At 45.5% G+C, this 20,808-nt stretch overlaps 1 protein-coding gene across 1 annotated transcript in view; it reads left to right on the forward strand.

The window, feature by feature from the left end:
* LOC122792770 (WD40 repeat-containing protein SMU1-like) overlaps window positions 1-20,808 on the forward strand; it is a 445,652-nt gene that overhangs the window by 352,724 nt on the left and 72,120 nt on the right. Inside the window, exons 7-8 of the mRNA XM_044060342.1 lie at window positions 1,594-1,761; window positions 11,157-11,309. Of these exons, the coding sequence (XP_043916277.1) occupies window positions 1,594-1,761; window positions 11,157-11,309 (321 nt within the window). The remainder of the gene's footprint in view (window positions 1-1,593; window positions 1,762-11,156; window positions 11,310-20,808) is intronic.

Consider the following 20,808-nt stretch of genomic DNA (forward strand, 5'->3'; position numbering starts at 1 on the left):
CTGCCTTTGGTAATCTCAGCTCACTAACTTTTTTGTACATGGAAGGTGCTCTGAAGCTTTGGAAGCTATCTGCTGTATCTTATGCAAGATATACCCCATATAGCATCGGCTACTGCAGTAGTTCTCATTTGAACAACTGTTGTTATGGTAAGTTTACCTATACAACTGTACTTTCATCCACTTTGCTTCAGAGAGGGAAGAGAGGAGCTTGCAGTGGCTAAGTAAGCCATAACTTAATAATAAGTGCATTCTTTTGCTGTCTGGTAGTACATCACCTATGGAAAAATTCTGATGTCAGAGGACTCTCTGCTGTTTTTGTGTCCACTACCAGTATTTCATTAAGGAATGGTTCTTTTGTGGACAATTTGTACTTTAGCAGTTGAGTCATTAGTTCACACTTTAAGTATTGTTACATGGTCAATAATTTCTGGAGTGAGCCTCATTTGGCCCATTAATACTTCAGCGCCTAGACTTTTTCCAGCTTCAGCTTCACAGGAGATTTAACTGGTACAGGTTTGAGTTTTCAGCAAGAGTTAGCTATGGTGAATGGCATTCAAAGTCTGATGTAAGTGGGTATGTATTTCACATTCATTTAATTTACAGCAAGGCCTTCTGCAGTGAGTGCTTATTGCCATTTGTCCATCACCTTATGTCTGTATGTTCTGTGAATCCTGTGGGTACAGATGCAGCTTCTGCTAGTTCATACAAGAGCAGCCAGATCTGAAAGCGTAGAAAAGTAAAGCCTTGACTACTTCCTGGGCAACATGCATTTCAGTAGAGACTTGGGCACCTATTGGAGCTGTAATGAGGGAAAGAGAGGAATGATGAGGTTTAAGCCTTTTGCCTGCCGTGGGGGGGGGGTACTCCAGACACACCTCTGTGGTAGATCCCCCGTGGGGACCAAAGATAACAAGGGGTGCCTGTGTGCAAGGGAGACAGAGCTAACTGCTGACCATTTTTATGAAGAGATGTGACAGTGCATCTCAAAGGCCCATTAAATGCCAATCCCTTAAAAGTCAACAGGCTTGTGCAGCAGAGATAGGACCTTAAGAGAAAAACCCATTCCTCCTTGTAGATGATGAGCAGTGCTCCTGGTCCATGTGTTCTTTTCCTCTGGGAAATGAATGAACTCTAGGGCTCTTACCCTGGATAAATAGAGAAGTTGGTAGAGAGCAGGCAGGGAGAGGGATAGAGTAGGCAAGGGGTGGTTAAGCTCAGTGGTCATGGGAGGGCTTGTTTGTTCAGTGGAATTCAAACTTGGTGACCCAGGAGACTGAGTGCACCCTCAGCCTTGATGCATAGCATCACACTGTGAGAAAACAGGAGGCATGTGTGCCCCAGAGTGGAAATGATAGAATGCTGAAGTGTAGTGAGCTGGGGTTTTAATTACCATCTGTACAATGTCTCCTTATGCATCAGCTGATATGGTGAGTAAATGTCTTTTATTTTTGATAAATGTATCACACAATGTTTCTGTCATTTTCCCTGTCACTGTTATTTTAACTGCATTTATCTTGTTTTGAAATCTTCATTTAAGAATTGACTTTCAGGCTTCTTAGTTATTTACACTGTTTTATTTTTTTAACCCTTCAGGTCTGGAATATGAAAACAACTGAATGTATGTACACTTTCAAGTCTCTTGGTAGCACAGCTGGAACAGATATCACAGTGAACAGTGTCATCATTTTGCCCAAAAACCCTGAGCACTTTGTTGTGTGCAACAGGTCGAATACCGTAGTCATTATGAATATGCAGGGACAAGTGAGTACAAATAAGTTAATTATACACAGCAAGGGGTTGTAGAGGGAAACAGTGATGGCCAGCAAGACTGTAGTTATTTTTATTTTCTTCTTTTTGTGCTTCTAAAGTTTATGCTGTTACTGATTGATCCACATGAAGGCTTACTAATTCAGTAAATTGAAACTAAAGCTGTAATGTTGGGAGTCTGCAGATGGATTATTTTCTTTTCCAGTTTGTTTTTCCCATCAAATCAAGATTCCCTGCATGGAGTTCAGAACATAAATCCCTCAGAGTCTGTGGCTGAAGTGCATTTTGTTGTCTCAGAAGGAGCAAACTGTATCCATCGTTCTGGTTATAGAGGATGTTGAAGATTTGGAGCAGGGAGGTCCAGGAAATCCATCCTCAGTCACTGGTTTTCAAGGTGGCAGCCCCATCTGAATAGACTTAGAATCTCAAAATCCTGCCTGCAGCACCCTACAGTTGCCTAGACCTCTGGCAGTGGGTGGGTCCATGTGGTTTCTGAAGAATGGATCTCTGTGGCTCAGGGACTCCTTAATGTACTCTAGAACTTGCAGCCAACTTCAGATAAACCCACTGTGTCTTCAGTCTTCTCTTTTAATTGAAATATAAAACCTTCCCCAGAGAAGGGTGGCAACTCCTCAGAAAGTAAGAAGGACAAACTGGACTGTGCTTCCTAGTATCTTCCCACCTTTGGTATGACATAGACACTTTCAAGCTCTTGATGGTGCATTCTTAGACTCCCAGCCCCTAAGAAGCCTGAAAGGTCTTTTAAGGTCCAGGAGTCCCATGTGTTCTACTGTAATAACTATGGTGGCTCCAGCAGTGGTACCTGCTGGATCCATAGAAGGAGTCGGAACTTTTGCCGGCTCCCAGGACTTTTCCCGGGAGTACTGGACTGATTTAGGATACCACTCTGGCTTTCAGAGTAATTAATTGTCAGACTCTAACAGACTTTCAAGCAGTTGTCTTAGATCAGGTGAAGAAGGCTGCAGAGATGTCAGATAGGGGTCTGAGAGCAAAATTTAGACCTTAGTCCGGTAACTAAGCATTTCATCAGTGTGAGTTATGATGATGTAGCTGCAACATTTATGTGGTGACTTTGGGGTCTGTGATCAGGAGGTATGTCTGGCTATGCTCCAACCCTACTAGATGATGTCAAAGTCAAGCTCCATAATGCGCCCCTGGGTAAGGATCTGCTGTTTCGGAGCCCCATTGTTGAGATATTTAGATAATGGAAGGGGGTGGAGGGATATACAGTCAGGGAAACGGCTGATAAGTTGTCAATCTCGCCTTCATTCTTGCTGGATGGGTCCGGAGCCGATCCTCTGCTCCGACTCGGCCAATACTAAAAGCTCGAGAGCTAATTCCACCGGCTCGAGGCTCCCCTATATCCCACAATGATAGGCGGTAACTACTCAGATCTCGTTTGCCGCTATAGCTGACGAGGTGCGTTTTCTACCGGCTCAGGCAGGTTAGTGAATTTTTTACCTTTGAGGTATTACTAATTACCCCCTTTCTTTTAGTTAGAAATATTTCTATAGTTAGTTCTAAATGTTAAGTTGTCAATCTCGCCTTCATTCTTGCTGGATGGGTCCGGAGCCGCTCCTCGGCTCCGACTCGGCCAATACTAAAAGCTCGAGAGCTAATTCCACCGGCTCGAGGCTCCCCTATATCCCACAATGCTAGGTGGTAACTACTCCGATCTCGTTTGCCGCTATAGCTGACGAGGTGCGTTTTCTACCGGCTCAGGCAGGTTAGTGAATTTTTTACCTTTGAGGTATTACTAATTACCCCCTTTCTTTTAGTTAGAAATATTTCTATAGTTAGTTCTAATTTTTAGTTTTATCGACCCTAATTTTTCGATTCCCTACCCCTCTTATTGTTGTTCTAGGCCTTCGGCCCTTCCCTCATCCCAGTCCCTTTTGAAAATTAGTGTTGTAGGGGCTTGTGTGCATGTGTTTTTGCTACATAACTTTAATTTTTTCTGTATAGAGTGTCTGTTTTGTGTGTTTGTGTACAGCCTCTCTTACCTTAATGTCTAAGGATAAGGTCTCAGGCTTCAAGAAGTGTGACTCGTGCTGTCAGAAAATGTCTCTGACAGATGGTCACACTTCTTGTGTGTATTGCCTGGGACCTGTGCACCTGCAGGACTCATGTGCTGTCTGCCATGGTTTCAGCCCTCGAGTCCTGCAGGAACGCAAGAACAAGCTCATCTTGCGGGGCTTGTTAAAGCCTGAAGGCCCCCCGACTCAGTCTGGGTCGGGGAAGCCTTCAAAAACTTCAAAGCAGTCGACTCCTGCTCTTGAGTCGACTGTTGAGAAGTCGACGCAGGCTTCGACATCGGCTCCGGCCGGAGCCGATGTTCTTAAGCCTCATACCGTTACCTCGGCTCCGGCTGGAGCCGAGGCTGATAAGTCTTCATCGGCCCTTTCCAGAAAGAGGTCCAGGTCCCCCTCCATCGGATCTGTGCACTCGGCGCCAGGATCCCCTCTCCTTTCGGAGCGGAGTCACAAAACCCATTCCTCTCGATCTTCCAGGTTGTCAGACCATGATTTGCAGAGGGTGGTGAGTAGACTTCTTAAGTCCGAGGCACTGGCCCAAATGCTCCATAGCCCGACTCACCAGTCAGTGGCTATTCCCGTTCCAGATTACATTCCTCCTCTGACTCCTTCGAGTTTGGAGCCAAGGCTTGTTGGAGCCATGACTGTCGGCGCGTCGGATCCGATACCTTCCATTTCGGCTCCGTCGTCTGCCCCGATCTCCTCTTTGGAGGGATCTCAGCGCCGAGCTTCCCTTGTCGGCTCCGAGGGGGCGAGTGGCATCGGACCCTTGTCCGACCCCGCTCTCCCTCTCGGGGCTTCGGCGCTGGTGAGTTCGGCTCCGACATCGGCTTCGGAGCCATCTCTGTCGGTGCCGGGAGGGGTCCTTGTCTCTTCGGAGCTAGGGCCTTGCCTGACAGAGGTGCCTTCGAGGTCATGCGGAGCGTGCTAGAACCAGGTTCTGCCCCACAGTCAGCTCCTTCAGCTCCTCCATCTACAGTGCCTGCGGTGATTTCTACTCACCCCCTTGTCTCACACCGCAGAGAACCAACTCCTCAAGATTCCCCATTGGGAATTTCCTCCTCTTTCGAGGTCTCTCCTGACCTTGCAGGAGATCCCCCTAGGAAGAGGCAGTGCAAGAGGAAGCACATTGACTCCCCTGAGTCTATCACCTCTGACACTGACTTAGAGGAATCCGAAGGGTCCCCTCGATCCCCCTCTGAGGATGTCTCCTTTGCGGACATCCTTGAAATCCTCAAACAGAGGGGGAATTGGCCAGTCCTTAATCCTTCGGAGGATGAGTCAGTGTATCTTGAGGCGTTTGGTTCTCGCCCTTCTACCTCCTGGGTGTCCCCTCCCTTTGACCCCCTTATGGAAGTGGTGGCAAGGAAGGCTTGGACGGCTCCTGACTCAGTGGAACCCACCCCGAGGAGACCATCCAAATTTATTACTGCCCCCAAAGACAAACCGTTTTTATCCAAAGGTGTCCCTGTTGATGCCATGGTGGTGGCTGCGGCCACAAAGAAGGAGTTAGCTGATCCTTCGGTTCCTGTCCATCCTCCTAATAAAGAATCTAGGACCATGGACAGGTACGGCAAGCGGATGTTCTCGTCAGAGACCTTTTCAATGCGGTCGCTGAACTACTTATGCCACTTCACCCGTCTCCAAAGAGATTTACTCAAGGATATGGGTGAACTGATGAAGGATCCTACAGCTGAGGGGTTCAAAGACACAATGAACTCCCAGTTGGCAACCCTAAATTCTATTGTTAACTCCTCCATGCGGCTGGTCTCGTACGCAGCAGATGGAGCGAGTAGAGCCGCAGGCACAGGGGTTGCCTTACGAAGGCACGCCTGGATGCGGCTATGCAACTTTGCGGACCCTTTCAAGGCGTCCTTCACCAATTCCCCCTTTGATGGATCATCATTGTTTGGTCCACAGGTGAAGGATACATTGACCAGGTGCGAGGTGGAAGGTAAGACTCTCTCCGCCGTAGGAGTCCGTTTTTCTACCCCTTCTAGACCCTATCCCAAAGGTCAAAGGGGAGGAAAGATGTGGTTCCGAAAACAATCCCAGGGAGTCTCATCTGACGCACAAGGCCGATTCCCTCTAGAGGCAGAGGGGAATAATAATACGCCGCCCCAGAGGCAGAGGAGGTCCGCAAAACCAGGGTAGCAGAGAGATGTTCTCTGACAAACCCTTTCAGCACCCCTGAGGGGCTGCCTGGCTGTCCACCTTCGGAGGCAGTCGGGGGAAGATTATCACTGTACCCAAAAGCCTGGTTTTCCCTAACTCAAGACAAATGGGTACAGTCGATCATATCTGAGGGTTACAAAATTCCCTTTATTCATATTCCAACCCAACCAAAAAGATCCCTTCCAGACGTTCCACCCGGTCTAAGGGAAAAAGCAGCATTAGAAGTTTCAAAGCTGCTATCAAAAAGAGTCATCCAGTCAGTCCCGGCAGACCAGCAAGGATCCGGAATCTACTCCAAATTCTTTTTGGTACCAAAAAAAACAGGGGACTGGAGACCCATACTGGATCTCAGCTACTTAAACAAGTTTGTCAAGAAAACAAAATTCTGGGTGGTCACGCTACAGTCCATTCTACCCTTCTTGGGTCAGGACAATTGGATGTGCTCGATACATCTTCAGGATGCGTACTGCCACATCAAAATGAACCGACGCTCCAGGAGATATCTCCGCTTCAGGCTGGGAGCCAGTCACTACCAATTCAGGGCCCTGCCCTTTGGTCTCACTACAGCCCCCCGGGTGTTCACCAAATGCATGGCAGTGGTCACGGCTCACTTGAGACGCCAGGGATTCCAGGTGTTTCCATATCTGGACGATTGGCTCCTTACTGCCACCACCAGACATTAGCTTCTCCTATCCAGGGATTTCACCATTCAAACCTGTCAAGCTCTAGGCATTTCAATAAATTTCGAAAAATCTGCCTTGTCGCCTTGTCAGTCTATTACCTTTATAGGCGCCACATTGGATACACAGACCCTTTCCGCCAGACTCACAGAGCAGAGGGTGTTAGACATCCGGAACCAAGTATCCCTTCTCTTACAATTTGTCAAAGTCAAAGCCAGACTGGTATTGAAGGTACTAGGACTCATGGCAGCAGCTATTCCCCTTCTCCCCTTAGCTCGCCTTTACATGAGGATCCTCCAATGGATGCTCTTTACCCAGTGGTCCTTTCAACAACTCCCGATGTCCCATACCATACTGATAACTCAAGTATGCAAGAATCAACTGTCTTGGTGGGTCACGTCACCTCAACTTCTCCAAGGAAGACCCTTCACTCCCCCCCCCCCCCAGTTGCCACGTTGACAACAGATGCCTCCCTGATCGGGTGGGGGGGGCATTATCAGGGCAGGACAGTCCAGGGCACGTGGCAACCCTTCGAGTGCCACTTGCACATAAATGTCTTAGAGATGAGAGCAGTGCTTTTAGCGTTGCAAGCCTTTCACGACTCTCTTCCCAAAGGGACTATTGCAATTCAAACGGACAACATGTCCGTGGTGTGGTACATCAACAAACAAGGCAGAACCAGATCATACCCTTTATGTCGAGAAGCACTCAGACTTTGGCAATGGGCGATCTCTTCTCAGCGTTTTCTGATAGCAACGCATATTCCCGGGAAATCCAACGTCATTGCAGACAAGTTGAGCAGAGCAATTCTCATGCCACACGAGTGATCTCTAAAGAAATCAGTTTTAGAAGAAGTATTCCTAAGATGGGGCCAACCTTGCTGCGATCTTTTTGCTACTCCCCAAAACAGCAAGTGTCAAGACTTCTTCACTCTCTTCCCGTTACCAGGCCATCCCACCAGAGACGCTCTAGTCCACGATTGGCCCCGGGGACTTCTGTATGCCTTTTCCCCCCTTTCCACTGATACCTCAACTAATTCAGAAAGCCATCGCCTTGAGAGTGACAATGATCCTCATTGCCCCTTACTGGTCTCGACAGATATGGTTCCCCTTTCTTCATCGTTACCTTTTGGAGCAGCCTTAGCATCTGGACCCAGTACCAGATCTGATTACCCATCAATCAGGTCAGCTGCACCAATCTCTGTCTTCTCTAAACCTCACAGCGTGGTTTCTCCAATTCCAACCTTAGCCAGGCTTCCCTCAATATCTCGCTTGGTCCGAGATATCTTGATAGCCTCTCATAAATCCTCTACCCGGAAGATTTATACTAGCAAATGGAAACGTTTTTCCCTTTGGGCATCATCGAAAAACATAGATCCCTTTACTGCACCTATCCAGTCTATTTTAGACTTTCTAGCAGAACTCTTTCATTTAGGATCTTCTGCATCAACCATTAGAGTTCAATTGGATGCCATATCAAATTTTCATGTTGGTGTCTCAGAATCCAGCATCATGGCTCACAAACTCTGTAAAGCCTTCTTAAGAGGTGTATTTCTTCTCAAACCTCCAATCAAAGACCCTCCGCCTCAATGGGATTTGAACTTGGTTCTGGCATCTTTAATTCTTCCCCCCTTCGAACCAGCGGCTTCATGTTCTCTGAAATTGCTTTCCTGGAAGACACTTTTTCTGGTAGCTATAACTTCAGCGAAAAGAGTATCTGAACTCCATGCTCTGTGCAGTCGTCCTCCTTACTTAGTTTTTCACAAAGACAGGGTATCCCTCCGGACTAATCCATCCTTTTTACCTAAAATTTCTTCTCAAATTAACCTAAACCAAATTATTGATCTCACCGTTTTTTTCCCTAACTATTCAAATAGGTCAGAGCAAAAGCTGCATTTTTTGGATGTTCATCGCCAACTGAGATATTACTTAGGACTAAACAATTCAGGAAATCTGATCAATTGTTTCTGTCATATGCAGAAGGTAGATTGGGCCTTCCAGTCACTAAAGTATCTCTTTCTAGATGGCTCACGTCTACAATTACTTTCATCTATGAGATCAGACATCAAAAACTACCCTCAAGACCTAGAGCTCATTCAACTAGGGCATTAGCTACATCCATAGCCTTTCAGGACAGGTTGCCAATAGATTCAATTTGTGCAGCAGCCACCTGGGCTTCTCCTCATACATTCATTTCACATTACAAATTGGACATGGTTTCCAGAAGCCGTGCCAATTTTGGTTCCACTGTTCTCAAGAGTCTGTTCTGATAGGCCACCCAGGATAAGGTGCTAGGGACGCGGTCCCATCCAGCAAGAATGAAGGCGAGATTGACAACTTAACATTAAGAAGTTATGTACCTACCATAACGTTCCATGTTAGTTGTCTTCTTCTCGCCTTCTTTCTTGCGTCCCTCCCTCCTTCCCCCAAGCCTGGACAGACCGACCGGAATTCTTCTGTGTTTCTTCTTCTGAAATTTATGACTCCCACTTTTCTCCCACCTCTTCTATCTTTACTGATGTCTGCCCTTTCTTACGCAGACTGTTTGAGGTGGGTTACCCTACTCCAGTCTTTGGAGACTAGGATCGCTTGGTATAGCTATCAAACGAGATCTGAGTAGTTACCGCCTAGCATTGTGGGATATAGGGGAGCTTCGAGCCGGTGGAATTAGCTCTCGAGCTTTTAGTATTGGCCGAGTCGGAGCCGAGGATTGGCTCCGGACCCATCCAGCAAGAAAGAAGGCGAGAAGAAGACAACTAACATGGAACGTTATGGTAGGTACATAACTTCTTATTTCACTCCCCAGTATGTAGGTAAGAAAGGCATTACCCATTAAAATTTGGGTCCTGATGTTATTAAAAGCAAAGAAAAGGTAAGCAAGCCAACAGAAAGAAGGACCAACATGAAAAATGACTGGGAGACCAGAAGGAGGGAAACTTGGGAGCTGCCATGATTACTTCAGATTTGTCTGTGTTCCACCCCCCCATCCCATTTTCAACCCTTAGCCTTGTCCCATGCTCATCCCGCATACTTCGGAGACAGCAGGAAGGGTAGCCCAGTGCATAAAAAAACTGGAAATCATTAAAAAAGACAAATTGGTCCTGCATGTGATATGTCAGAGATGCAAAACACAGTTCCTGAGAGAGACAAAAATGTCGGGCATACCACTGTTGCCAAGGGATTAGATGCGATGACTAAAGGTAAGAATCATTGAACTACTACCAGAACGGGGTTCTGTTCAAGATTTTTCCTAGTGCCCAGATAGGAGGATCCTTGGAGAGACCCATGCTACACCTTTCAAGGCTAAACACATCTCACCATTTTAGAGTTCAGGATGTTGATATTGCAGGCTGTCTTGCCACTCCTTTTCCTGCATGCTTTGGTTACCCTGCATCTCAAGAATACCTCTCTCCCTGTACACATTCACAGGGAGATTTTAGGTGGTGCAGGGTTCCCACTGTCAGTTTATCTTCTTGCCCTTTGGATTGGCTGAGGCACCCAGGTTTGTTGGTTTTGTTTGTTTGTGTTCATTTAAAATGTGCCTAGCTTTAGTAATTTGCTCCAGTAATTTTGTTGCATTCACATTAACCCTACGCAGATGACTGCCTGCATTCAGGCTTCCAGGAAGAGGTGAAGAGCTCTGCATTTCCCCATGGATTGTTTAAAAGCATGGGGTTTTCCTTCAACATCCCCAAGTCAGATCTCTGCACTTTGAAATTTCATATCTTGGCACTTCCAAGAAAGAGGCAGTCAAAATCTTCAAATCTGTTTGGAAAACAGAGAGTTTGCAGGGACAAAAAAAAACACTGCTCTGACATCCCATCCCAGTTGAATTAGGTGTCAGACCAACAAAGCAGATTACCTGCAAGATGCTCAAAGTTTGGATATTAGTGTGTGTGTCTTCAGATTGTTCACTGATGAGGATGTCTGAGAAGTTGACCTATTTGCCTGTCTGTGCAAAAGACTTTAATGCTGGAGTCTGTGCGAGAGCCACTGCATTGAGAACCAGACTTCAGTTTGACTGGCAACTTATTGCCAACAGAATGTTTACAGTGTTATGAATGCTGGGGAGAGGCTTACTGAAAACTGCTTAGGCTGTGAAGTCTGCATTAAGTTTGGCTAATGTAGCTTTATAGCTTTGATACTTTTCACTGCTTTTATTTGAAACTTGGAGCATGCTGGTATTTCTCTTAAGTATGCAGCATAAACGTGTATGTTTGTTTACTAGGGTATATCAGCAATGACCATTTTCAGGCCCAGCGCAGGTATTTGACTACCTAGGTACACAAGCACTTACGGTCTGATGTGTTCAGAATGCATTGACGAATACTAGATTATCAACCTTTTCACTGTATCATATTTTGTGTTGCTCAGTGCTGCAGTCAGCTCTGATATCTAGTCTATATATATAGGTTGTTATAAGCTTACTGATAGATATTGGAGAGGGTTTTTTTTAAACTTTTTTTTGGTTTTCTCTACAGATTGTGAGGAGCTTTAGCTCTGGTAAGAGAGAAGGTGGTGACTTTGTATGCTGTTCTCTGTCTCCAAGAGGTGAATGGATCTATTGTGTTGGTGAAGATTTTGTGCTGTACTGTTTCAGCGCAGTGACTGGCAAGCTGGAGAGAACATTGACGGTAAGAAGCAAATCTTAGAGAATTATTTTGAAAAACTATAATTTCTGACATGTATCACCCTGGTTTGAAGTTATGTTTTCATATGATGCATTTGTTAGCGTATTCCATATGCTTATGATGGGCATATTCATCTAATAAGGACTGAGATGAGAAACTGGTAAATGCTGCCTTGTTTTCATGATATGGATATGGGGGACTATGCATTCATACTCAGAGCACCATGTGTATATTATTTTACTGTCAGGCCCTGCTGTTCCATGCTAGTTGAGACCAGCAGGAGTGCAATTTACTACAAAGCATGGATTATGCAAATTCTGCATTCTGTTAACTTCCTAGAAGTTAGACCTTTTTTGTAAACAAATGCACACATTTTTCTCTTGCAGCCAGACTCATTAGTGACACTGTACTTGGCAGTTCATTGTAAACACTTATTTGTTTGTTTGTGTATTTATTTATTATTACTTTATACTTGACCAGGGCAACTTGGAAGCACTGTCTAGTTAAGTGATTTGGGAAGAGTTGCATAGTGGGCAAATGGAGATTGGTGGAATCAATCTGTGTATACTGGACTGCTGCAGGAAGGAGTTTAACGTTTCATAGCGTTAATCCTCTGTGCTGTCAGGCATTGGAAGCTGTAAAACTATTTGAACTGAAAGCTGAAATGCATCGTGATTGAGGAGCAGTAACACTGTTTTTGACTTGAATGCAGAGGCTTTTATAAGTTATGATCATGAATCTCAGTGATGTTAGCCGATACCCTTTAGCTGCAGATGTTCTTCATGTTTCACTGTTGCAGTCATTACATTTGGTTATCTACTTGCAGGTAGCCCTCAGCCGGCCTGATTGTCAAAGTCTTGGGTCCTACATCGGTTGCCGTCTCTTTTTCCATGACGTCAGGTAGTCAGGGGTATAAAGCATGCAGCCGATGCCATTACATCAGTCTTTCTTGCCGTGTGGTGCCCGAATCTGAAGCAGTTCGCAAGTGCCAGTTGGCAGACTCCTGAAATTTTCATTTTCGAGTTTCAGAACCGAAGTCTTCAAAAAAAGCGAAGTACCCCAATTGGGGATCCTTTTTCTTGCTCTAAACCGATGTCAGTAAAAGTTAACAATTCTATTACTTGCGGAAAGCAAATACCTCATAAAGATTTTCATTCGTATTGCATTCCTTGCTTAGGTCCAGACCACAACATCCCTCGCTGTTGGTTTTGTGCCTTATTCAATCCTCGAACTATTCGTCGTTGGTTCATTTTTGCATCAAACTATTTCGGTACTCGATTTAATTATCCAGAAATGGCTTCGGTAAGCCATCCGAATACCGATATTCCGGAAAAAAAAGTAAAGATAAAGAAAGAGACAAACCGCATAGGTCCAAAGCTGCCGATGACTCTTCCGTTAAACTAGTCGCCAGTTTGCCGGTACTCAGTGAGGCACTTTCTCAGACCCCGATACCCGCTACTTCAGATTCGCAGGCCTCTACTGAGACCATTTGGAGTCCAGTATACCACAAGATGCTTCTTCGACTATGGAACCTGTGGATGTCTCTACCTTGGATGGGTCCGGAGCCGCTGTGCAGGCACCAGCTTCTGAGGGTGTATTCAGGCCTACTGACTTGCATATCAAGCCGACGCCATCTTCTTCTTCAAGGGCTAAAACTCGATCCACGCCTAGAAAATCTATGTCCAAACCGCGTAGTCAGGCCCATATGCCTAAAAAACAAATAAGAATGGCTGAAGACCTTATTACTCTAATTAGGGGAAGCCAGCCTTCTCCCTCTAAGAGACATAGAACTGATTTTCCTTCTGATTCTTCTGATCAGGATTCTGAAATTTGTTTCTTCTGATGACCAGGATTTGCCCTTATCTATCTGAGGATTCTGATGCAGAGGACTCCATACCCTCTGCTTCCCCTCCAGAAGATTTTTCTTTTGGTGAAAGTTTGCACACTCTTAGGGAGCATTTCGCTGGGAAAGCCAGGATTACTCTGACTCCAAAAAGAGGCTTAGGGAATTCTTACTCCTACCTCAACACAGGCCTTTAGCTATCCCTCCTGTACTGGACATTGTAGATGATGCCTTCTTGGAATCTAGCCTGGCCCCAGACACTTTACCTCCGGCTCCCAGGAAACCTGACAGGTATTACAGAGTACCGGACTCTCACAAGTTCCTCTTTAAGAATCCCACAGTGGACCCAGAGACCATTTCACAGGGACCCAAGGGCATTAAGGCTACTACTGCCAAAAACTCTACCTCCTCTGATAGAGATTCCTGCGCCCTGGACATATGGGGATAAGAAGGTATACACTTCAGCTACTTTGGCCATTAGGGCCTTAAACTGCCAGTTTCATATGTTAAAGTATCAGCATCATATTATTGGATTACTTAAACAGAAAATGATGTTGATTCCTGACTGTGCTGAAAATAAAGAATTACAGGATTTAATGCATTCTGCTGAACAAGTTGGTAAACATACTTTGCAATGTGGTTTTGACTCCTTAGAGGCATCTTGCAGGGCTGCTGTCACTGGGTCTGTTCTTAGAAGGCATGCTTGGCTTAAGGAGCAAACATTGCCAGATCATGTTAAAGCTAAATTATTGGATGCTCCCTTAAACCAAGACTGCCTGTTTGGCAACAAAGCAAAATAAGTGCTTAAAAAGATGGAGGAAAAAGCTAAATCTATGCAAACTGTTAAAGATTTCCTGCAAATACAGCCTCCCAGATTTAGTAGGCATTGACCTTCTAAGAATTGGTCCTTTCCTGTCTTTTCCAGGCCTTCTCAGTCCAAACCCAGGTACAGCAGACCACCTAGGCTACAGTCTCATGGTACTCACAGGCCTAAGCAGTGAGAGGCTCCCACTTCCAAAGCTGGAAGTAGTAAGACACCCCCTATGGTAAACTGTCACAATGACTTAACCTTAAACCTTCCAAGCCCTGCTCAACTGACTGCTCCTTTAGGGGGAAAGATCGCCCTGCATGCAAAAAAACTGGGAACTCATTACCCAAGACAAATGGGTTTTAAGTATAGTTTCCCAAGGATACAGATTCCACTTCCACACCTTACCAGCCCCCAAACGGTTGGCCAGACCTACCTCCAAATCAGTGGGCAGAGGCTCAACAGCAGGTTCTCTCTCTTCTAAGTATCGGGGATATTCAACCTGTCCCAGCAGAGGAGTGGGGACAAGGTTTTTACTCAAGACATTTACTGGTACCCAGAAAAGACAACTCCTGGCGTCCTGTCCTGGACCTGTCTATCCTAAACACCTTTTTGGTAATCCCAAAATTCAAAATGCCAACTCTTCATCAGCTGCTTCCCATGCTAGGCAAAAATACCTGGCTGGCAACATTGGACTTAAAGGAAGCTTACCTGCACATCCCAATAAGGGAATCTTGCAGAAAAATACCTACGCTTCAGAGCAAGTTACATGCACTATCAGATGTTCTTCGTTTTCCATTGCTGCAGTCCTTACTATTGGGTATAGTCCGCGTCCAGTCGGCCCGAATACCAGAGTATAAGGCTGACGTCGGTCATGTCGCCTTAGACTGACGTCAGTACGTCAGGGTACTAATGCGCATGACCGACGTCATATCCTCAGTCTTTTTTGCCGCATGGTCCGATGCAGAAGCAGTTTTGCGAGTGCAGGTTGGCGTTCTGAGATATTTCCGAAACCGGAGTTTCAGACCGAATCAGAGTTGGCTAAGTACCCCGTTGGGGAACATTTTGGTTTTTTCTTGCCTCAGTCTTTAACCGGATGTCAGAAAAAGTGAATAACTGTATTTCTTGTGGGAAACAGATACCGCATAAGGATTTCCATACTTTGTGTATACCTTGTTTAGGGCCTGAGCACGACGTTGTTGGTTGCCGCTCTTGTGCTAGGTTTAACAAGCGCACTATTAAGAGGAGGTTAGACTGTGCCAGGTTAGTGTTTGGGAAACGTTGTAATTATAAAATGCCGTCGGATGCTCCGACGCCCGCTTCGTCCAAGAAGCGCAAGGACAAAACAGTGAAGCCTAGGGTTGAAGAACCGGCAGTCCCGGACGTCGGTTCTTTAGGAGGCTCAGTGGAGCCAGAGGTTTTGCCAGGTGTTTCTATAGAGTCTCCGGCAGAAACTTTACTGTTACAGGATGTACCATCTCAGGAGGCAGGCCTGGCTGAGGGGGCTTCTCAGGTAACTATTCTTCCCTCTCTTCCCAAAGTAGTTAGAGCCTCTCCTTCTGTTGCTAAACCTTCTTTTAGAGGTAGGCCAAGTTCAGCTTCAGTGGGGGCTTCTCCTAGCTTTTCGGGTTCTGTACCTAAGAAACATATGCTTAAAATGGCAGAAGATTTGATTACTATGATTAGAGGTTCTATGGGCCCTCCTGATAAGAGGCCTAGGGTGGAACCAGAGTTTGCCAGTTTTGAACAGGGTTCAGAGGCTTCTGAGTCTTCTACGGAAGATTTGCAGGAGTATCCTCCTTATTCTGATTCTGATGTGGATGATGCCACTCCTTCGGCTTCTCCTCCTGAGGATTTTTCATTTTCAGAGACTCTGCATTCCATGAGGGAGCACTTTAAATGGGAAGGCCAGGATTACTCTGATTCCAGGAAGAGGCTTAGGGAATTCTTGTTTTTACCCCAGCATAGGCCCTTAGCTATACCTCCTGTGTTGACTGTGGTGGAAGATGTTTTTGCAGAGGCTTCCCTAAACCCTGATTCTTTGCCTCCTGCTCCTGTTAAACCTGATAGGTACTATAGGGTGCGCAAAGCTCATAAGTATTTGTTTAAGAGTCCTAGGGCGGACCCAGAAACTGTTTCTCAGGGGCCTAAAGGTGTTAAAGCCTCTGTGGTTAAAAATCCTGTTCCCACTGACAAAGAGGCGAGGGCTTTGGATAGGTGGGGTAAGAAACTGTATACTTCTTCCACTCTAGCCATGAGAGCGTTGAATTGTCAATTTCACATGCTGAAATATCAAAATTATCTCCTTTCACAATTGAAATCTAAGGTGGATGCTTTGGCGGAAGGTATTGAGTGTAAAGAGTTGCTGGATTTGGTTTATGTGTCTGAACAAGTGGGCAAGCATTCTTTGCAATGTGGCTTTGATGCTGTGCAGGCCTCCTCGAGGGTGGCTGCCACTAGTTCTGTTCTTCGCAGGCATGCCTGGTTGAGGGATCAGAATTTAGCTGAGCATGTTAAGACAAGGATTTTGGATGCCCCTTTACAGTCTGATGTGTTGTTTGGTTCGCCTGTGGAAGCAGTTTTAAAGAAAATGGAGGACAAAGCTAAGTCTATGCAAACTGTTAAGGATTTTTTGCAGGTTCAGCCACCGAAGTTTAGTAGAAATTGGCCTGCTAAGGGGTGGACATATCCTGCTTATGACTCCCAATCTAGGGGTAGGTCTAGACGTGGTAGGGGCAGGGCTCAAGGTTCTTTTAGGCCTAGAACAGGGAGTTCACCTGCTCAGACTTCTGGTGAGTGCAGGGGTCAGTCCTTTCGTAAACAGACCCAATGACCTGCCTTTTCAGCTGCCAGTAGATTTTCGTCTGGCAGCTCCTTTGGGAGGACGACTGTCTCTTTTCAAAGAAAATTGGGATTTAATTACTCACGACAGATGGGTGTTGGACATCATTCACCACGGTTACCGGTTTTATTTCCATACAATGCCCCCTTTCACAGGCATGCCAGACGTTCCTCCTCCACAAAGACCAAGAGGCTCACAAGCAAGTTTCTCAGTTACTCCAAATGGGGGCCATTCAGCCAGTCCCTGTATCAGAAAGGGGCCTAGGATTTTATTCCCGCATGTTCCTAGTACCAAAGAAGGGGAACACGTGGAGACCAATTTTGGATTTATCTCTCCTCAACACTTATCTAGACATTCCCAAGTTCAAGATGTTGACGTTACAACAGCTTTTACCTCTGCTGGGCAAAGATCACTGGATGGTAACTTTGGATCTCAAGGAAGCTTACCTTCATGTGCCTATCAGGCTCAGTTGCAGGAAGTATCTGCGGTTTCGAGCTGGAGATTCTCATTATCAGTTCTCTGCATTGCCCTTTGGCTTACCTACTGCGCCCAGAGTATTCACAAAGGTTCTGGCTCCAGTGATAGCTTACTTCAGGCTACAAGGAATTCAAATCTATCCTTACTTAGACGACTGCCTGATTCTGGCTCACGAAAAGGAAGACCTTCTACAGCATCTGGAATATGTTATAGCAGTGCTAAGATGCCTAGGGTATTCTGTGAACGAAATAAAGTCCAGTCTAGTACCCTCTCAAGACATGTGCTTTCTGGGTGTGAGACTGAATACAGCAGCCCAGATGGCCTTTTTAACCCCGGACAAACAACTGAGTCTATCACTTTACTTCCATCAACTATCTCATCAGTCCGTGCTGACTGCAGGGACAGTCCTTCAAGCATTAGGGTTCATGGCATCTTGTATTCTGGTGCTTCCCAATGCCAAACTGCATATGAGGAAGTTACAATGGTATCTCAAAAATGTATGGACACAGCACTGCCAGGATTTGGACACTGTCATTCACATAATACCTTGCCTTCAAAGAGAATTTTGTGGTGGGCTCAGGAATGTCACCTAAACAAGGGACTCTCTGTGACCCGGCCAGAGGCGAGTCAGATTTTAACGACAGATGCCTCGGACATTGCTTGGGGAGCTCATCTAAATGGAAAGTGGATACAAGACAAGTGGCCTGCCAGACTACAGCATCTACATATCAACATGAAGGAGATGTTAGCAGTCCAGTTCGCATTACTGGCTTTCAAGGAGTTACTTCTTCCAGGACAGGTGTTGATTCTAACAGACAACACAACTGTCATGTGGTACATCAACAAGCAAGGGGGAACGCATTCTTACCCTCTATGCAGGCAAGCAATGATTTTATGGGAGACTGCGCTAAGCTTGCAACTGACTCTTCAGGCAAGGTTTCTGCCAGGAGCACAGAACTCCTTAGCAGATGTGTTAAGCAGACAAATCATGGATCCCCACGAGTGGAAACTGGATCTTCATGTATTTCAGAAATTGACAGTGTCATGGGGAACTCCAGACATAGATCTGTTCGCTTCTCCACTAAACCACCAGCTGCCAAAGTACTGCACAAAGGGGTTTCATCACACAGCTTGGAAAGTGGATGCTCTGTCTTTCAGTTGGGAAAACCTTCATGTGTATGCCTTTCCACCTCTGCCTCTTCTTCCAAAGGTACTATTAAAGGTCAGACAAGACAGGCCAAGGATGATTTTGATAGCTCCAGATTGGCCTCGGCAACACTGGTACCCACTACTACGGAGTCTGGTAAAGAAGCCTCCATGGCCTTTACCTCTGATTCCTCATCTGTTATCTCAGAAGGACGGTCATCTGCTCAATGTCAAGCTTCACTCTCTTCATCTAACAGCCTGGCATATTCTGTGTTGAAACACAGCAGGTCTCAACTTCCTCAACAAGTTTTAAATGTGATTATGGAAGCTAGACGACCTAGTACAAGGAGAGTGTACGCAGCAAAATGGAAGAGATTTTTATTTTGGAGTACAGCAAAGAATTTGGATATTTCTGAGCCTACTTTGAGTGTGGCTCTTCAATATCTTACTGAGTTATTGGACAAAGGATTATCCTTCTCTTCTATTAAGATTCATGCTGCAGCAATTTCAGCTCACTATGATTGTGACCCACCTTTGTTTTCGCATCCTTTGTTCAAGCAGTTTCTTAGAGGGGCAAAGAATATAAGACCCCCACGTAGAGCTCCTACTCCTGCTTGGGATCTCAATTATGTGTTGGAAAAACTTACTCTACAACCTTTTGAGCCTGCAGCTACTGCTGAATTGAAATACTTGTCATGGAAGACTGCTTTTCTGTTGGCTATTACTTCTGCAAGGAGGGTGTCTGAGTTGCAGGCCCTTATGGCAGTAGAGCCCTTTTTGGTTTTCCATAAGGATAGGGTATCATTACGTACTAATCCTTCCTTTATGCCTAAGGTGGTTTCTAGTGTGGCTTTAAACCAAACTATTCATTTGCCTACGTTTTATGCAGACCCTCAAAATAAAGGGGAAAAGATTTTGCACACTTTAGATGTACACAGGCAATTGCGTTATTATTTAAGCAGGACTAAGGATTTTAGGCAGTCTCAGCGGTTGTTTGTTTCTTTTGCTTTGAGTTCACAGGGCAAGCCTGTGTCAAAACAAACTATTTCTAGGTGGATTGGCTTTTGCATTGCATTTTGTTATTCCCATCATGGCAAGGAGATTCCAGCTGGGATTAGGCCTCATTCCACTAGGGCTACTGCCACTTCAACAGCATTTCTAAGGGGGGTGGCAACTAAGGATATTTTGGAAGCAGCTACTTGGAGTTCTGTGCATACTTTCTCTAAGCATTATCACCTTCCTATCTACTCTAAGTCTAGGGCTGGTTTTGCCACAGCTGTTTTGCAAGGCATGTTGTCAGCTCCTCCTTCTTTATGATTTGCCAGCCTCCCTTACCTCTGCTTTGGGATTCTACCCAATAGTAAGGACTGCAGCAATGGAAAACGAAGAACATAGTACAGTTTTGTACCTACCATAAATGTAGATGTTCGAGGATTCCATTGCTGCAGTCCTATTTACCCTCCCTCCTTCCCCTCTGTGTTTAGGGGTGGTTATGTAGGTGAGTTTACATGCTTCTATTTTTGTATATATTCTTGTTTATATTGTGCATGTTTTTGGTGCAGGTGTTTTGGGCCTTGTCTTTTTAGGGTCTTCTGACATCTGGGGCAAGAAAAGACTGAGGATATGACGTCGGTCATGCGCATTAGTACCCTGACGTACTGACGTCAGTCTAAGGCGACATGACCGACGTCAGCCTTATACTCTGGTATTCGGGCCGACTGGACGCGGACTATACCCAATAGTAAGGACTGCAGCAATGGAATCCTCGAACATCTACATTTATGGTAGGTACAAAACTGTACTTTCTCTGCACTGCCCTTTGGCTCCTCTACTGCGCCCAAGGTATTCACAAATTGCCTAGCTCCAGTCATTGCAGTCTGCAGGCAAAGAAATATTCAAATATACCCATACCTGGACGATTGTCTAATTCGGGCAGAGAGCCAGGACAATACTTTTAAATCATCTGGCATTTGTAAAGAAACTGCTAACCTCACTGGGGTTACACCATAAACGAAAAGAAGTTCCACCTTGTACCCTGCCAAAAAATTGTATTCCTGGGAGCAAGCTTGAATACAACTTCCCAGATGGTCTACCTCACGCCAGAGAAACAAGTGTATTTGACAGCCTACTTCAAACTACTGGCCACAAAGACCCAGCTATCTGCAAGGAAAATACTGCAATCCCTGGGGTTCATGGCCTCTTGCATCCTACTAATTCCATATGCAAGACTGCATATGAGGAAACTACAATGGTATCTAAAAAGCCTATGGTATCAACATTCTCAGGACCTGGAAACAATTATTCCTTTCATTTCTTGTATAAAGACAGAGTTCCTTTGGTGGGCAGAGGCCTGCTACCACAACAGGGGACTGCCATTCACTCTACC

The sequence above is a fragment of the Protopterus annectens genome, chromosome 2.part0, assembly GCF_019279795.1.
Source record: "Protopterus annectens isolate FY-2018-M chromosome 2.part0, PAN1.0, whole genome shotgun sequence".
NCBI lineage: Eukaryota > Metazoa > Chordata > Ceratodontiformes > Protopteridae > Protopterus > Protopterus annectens.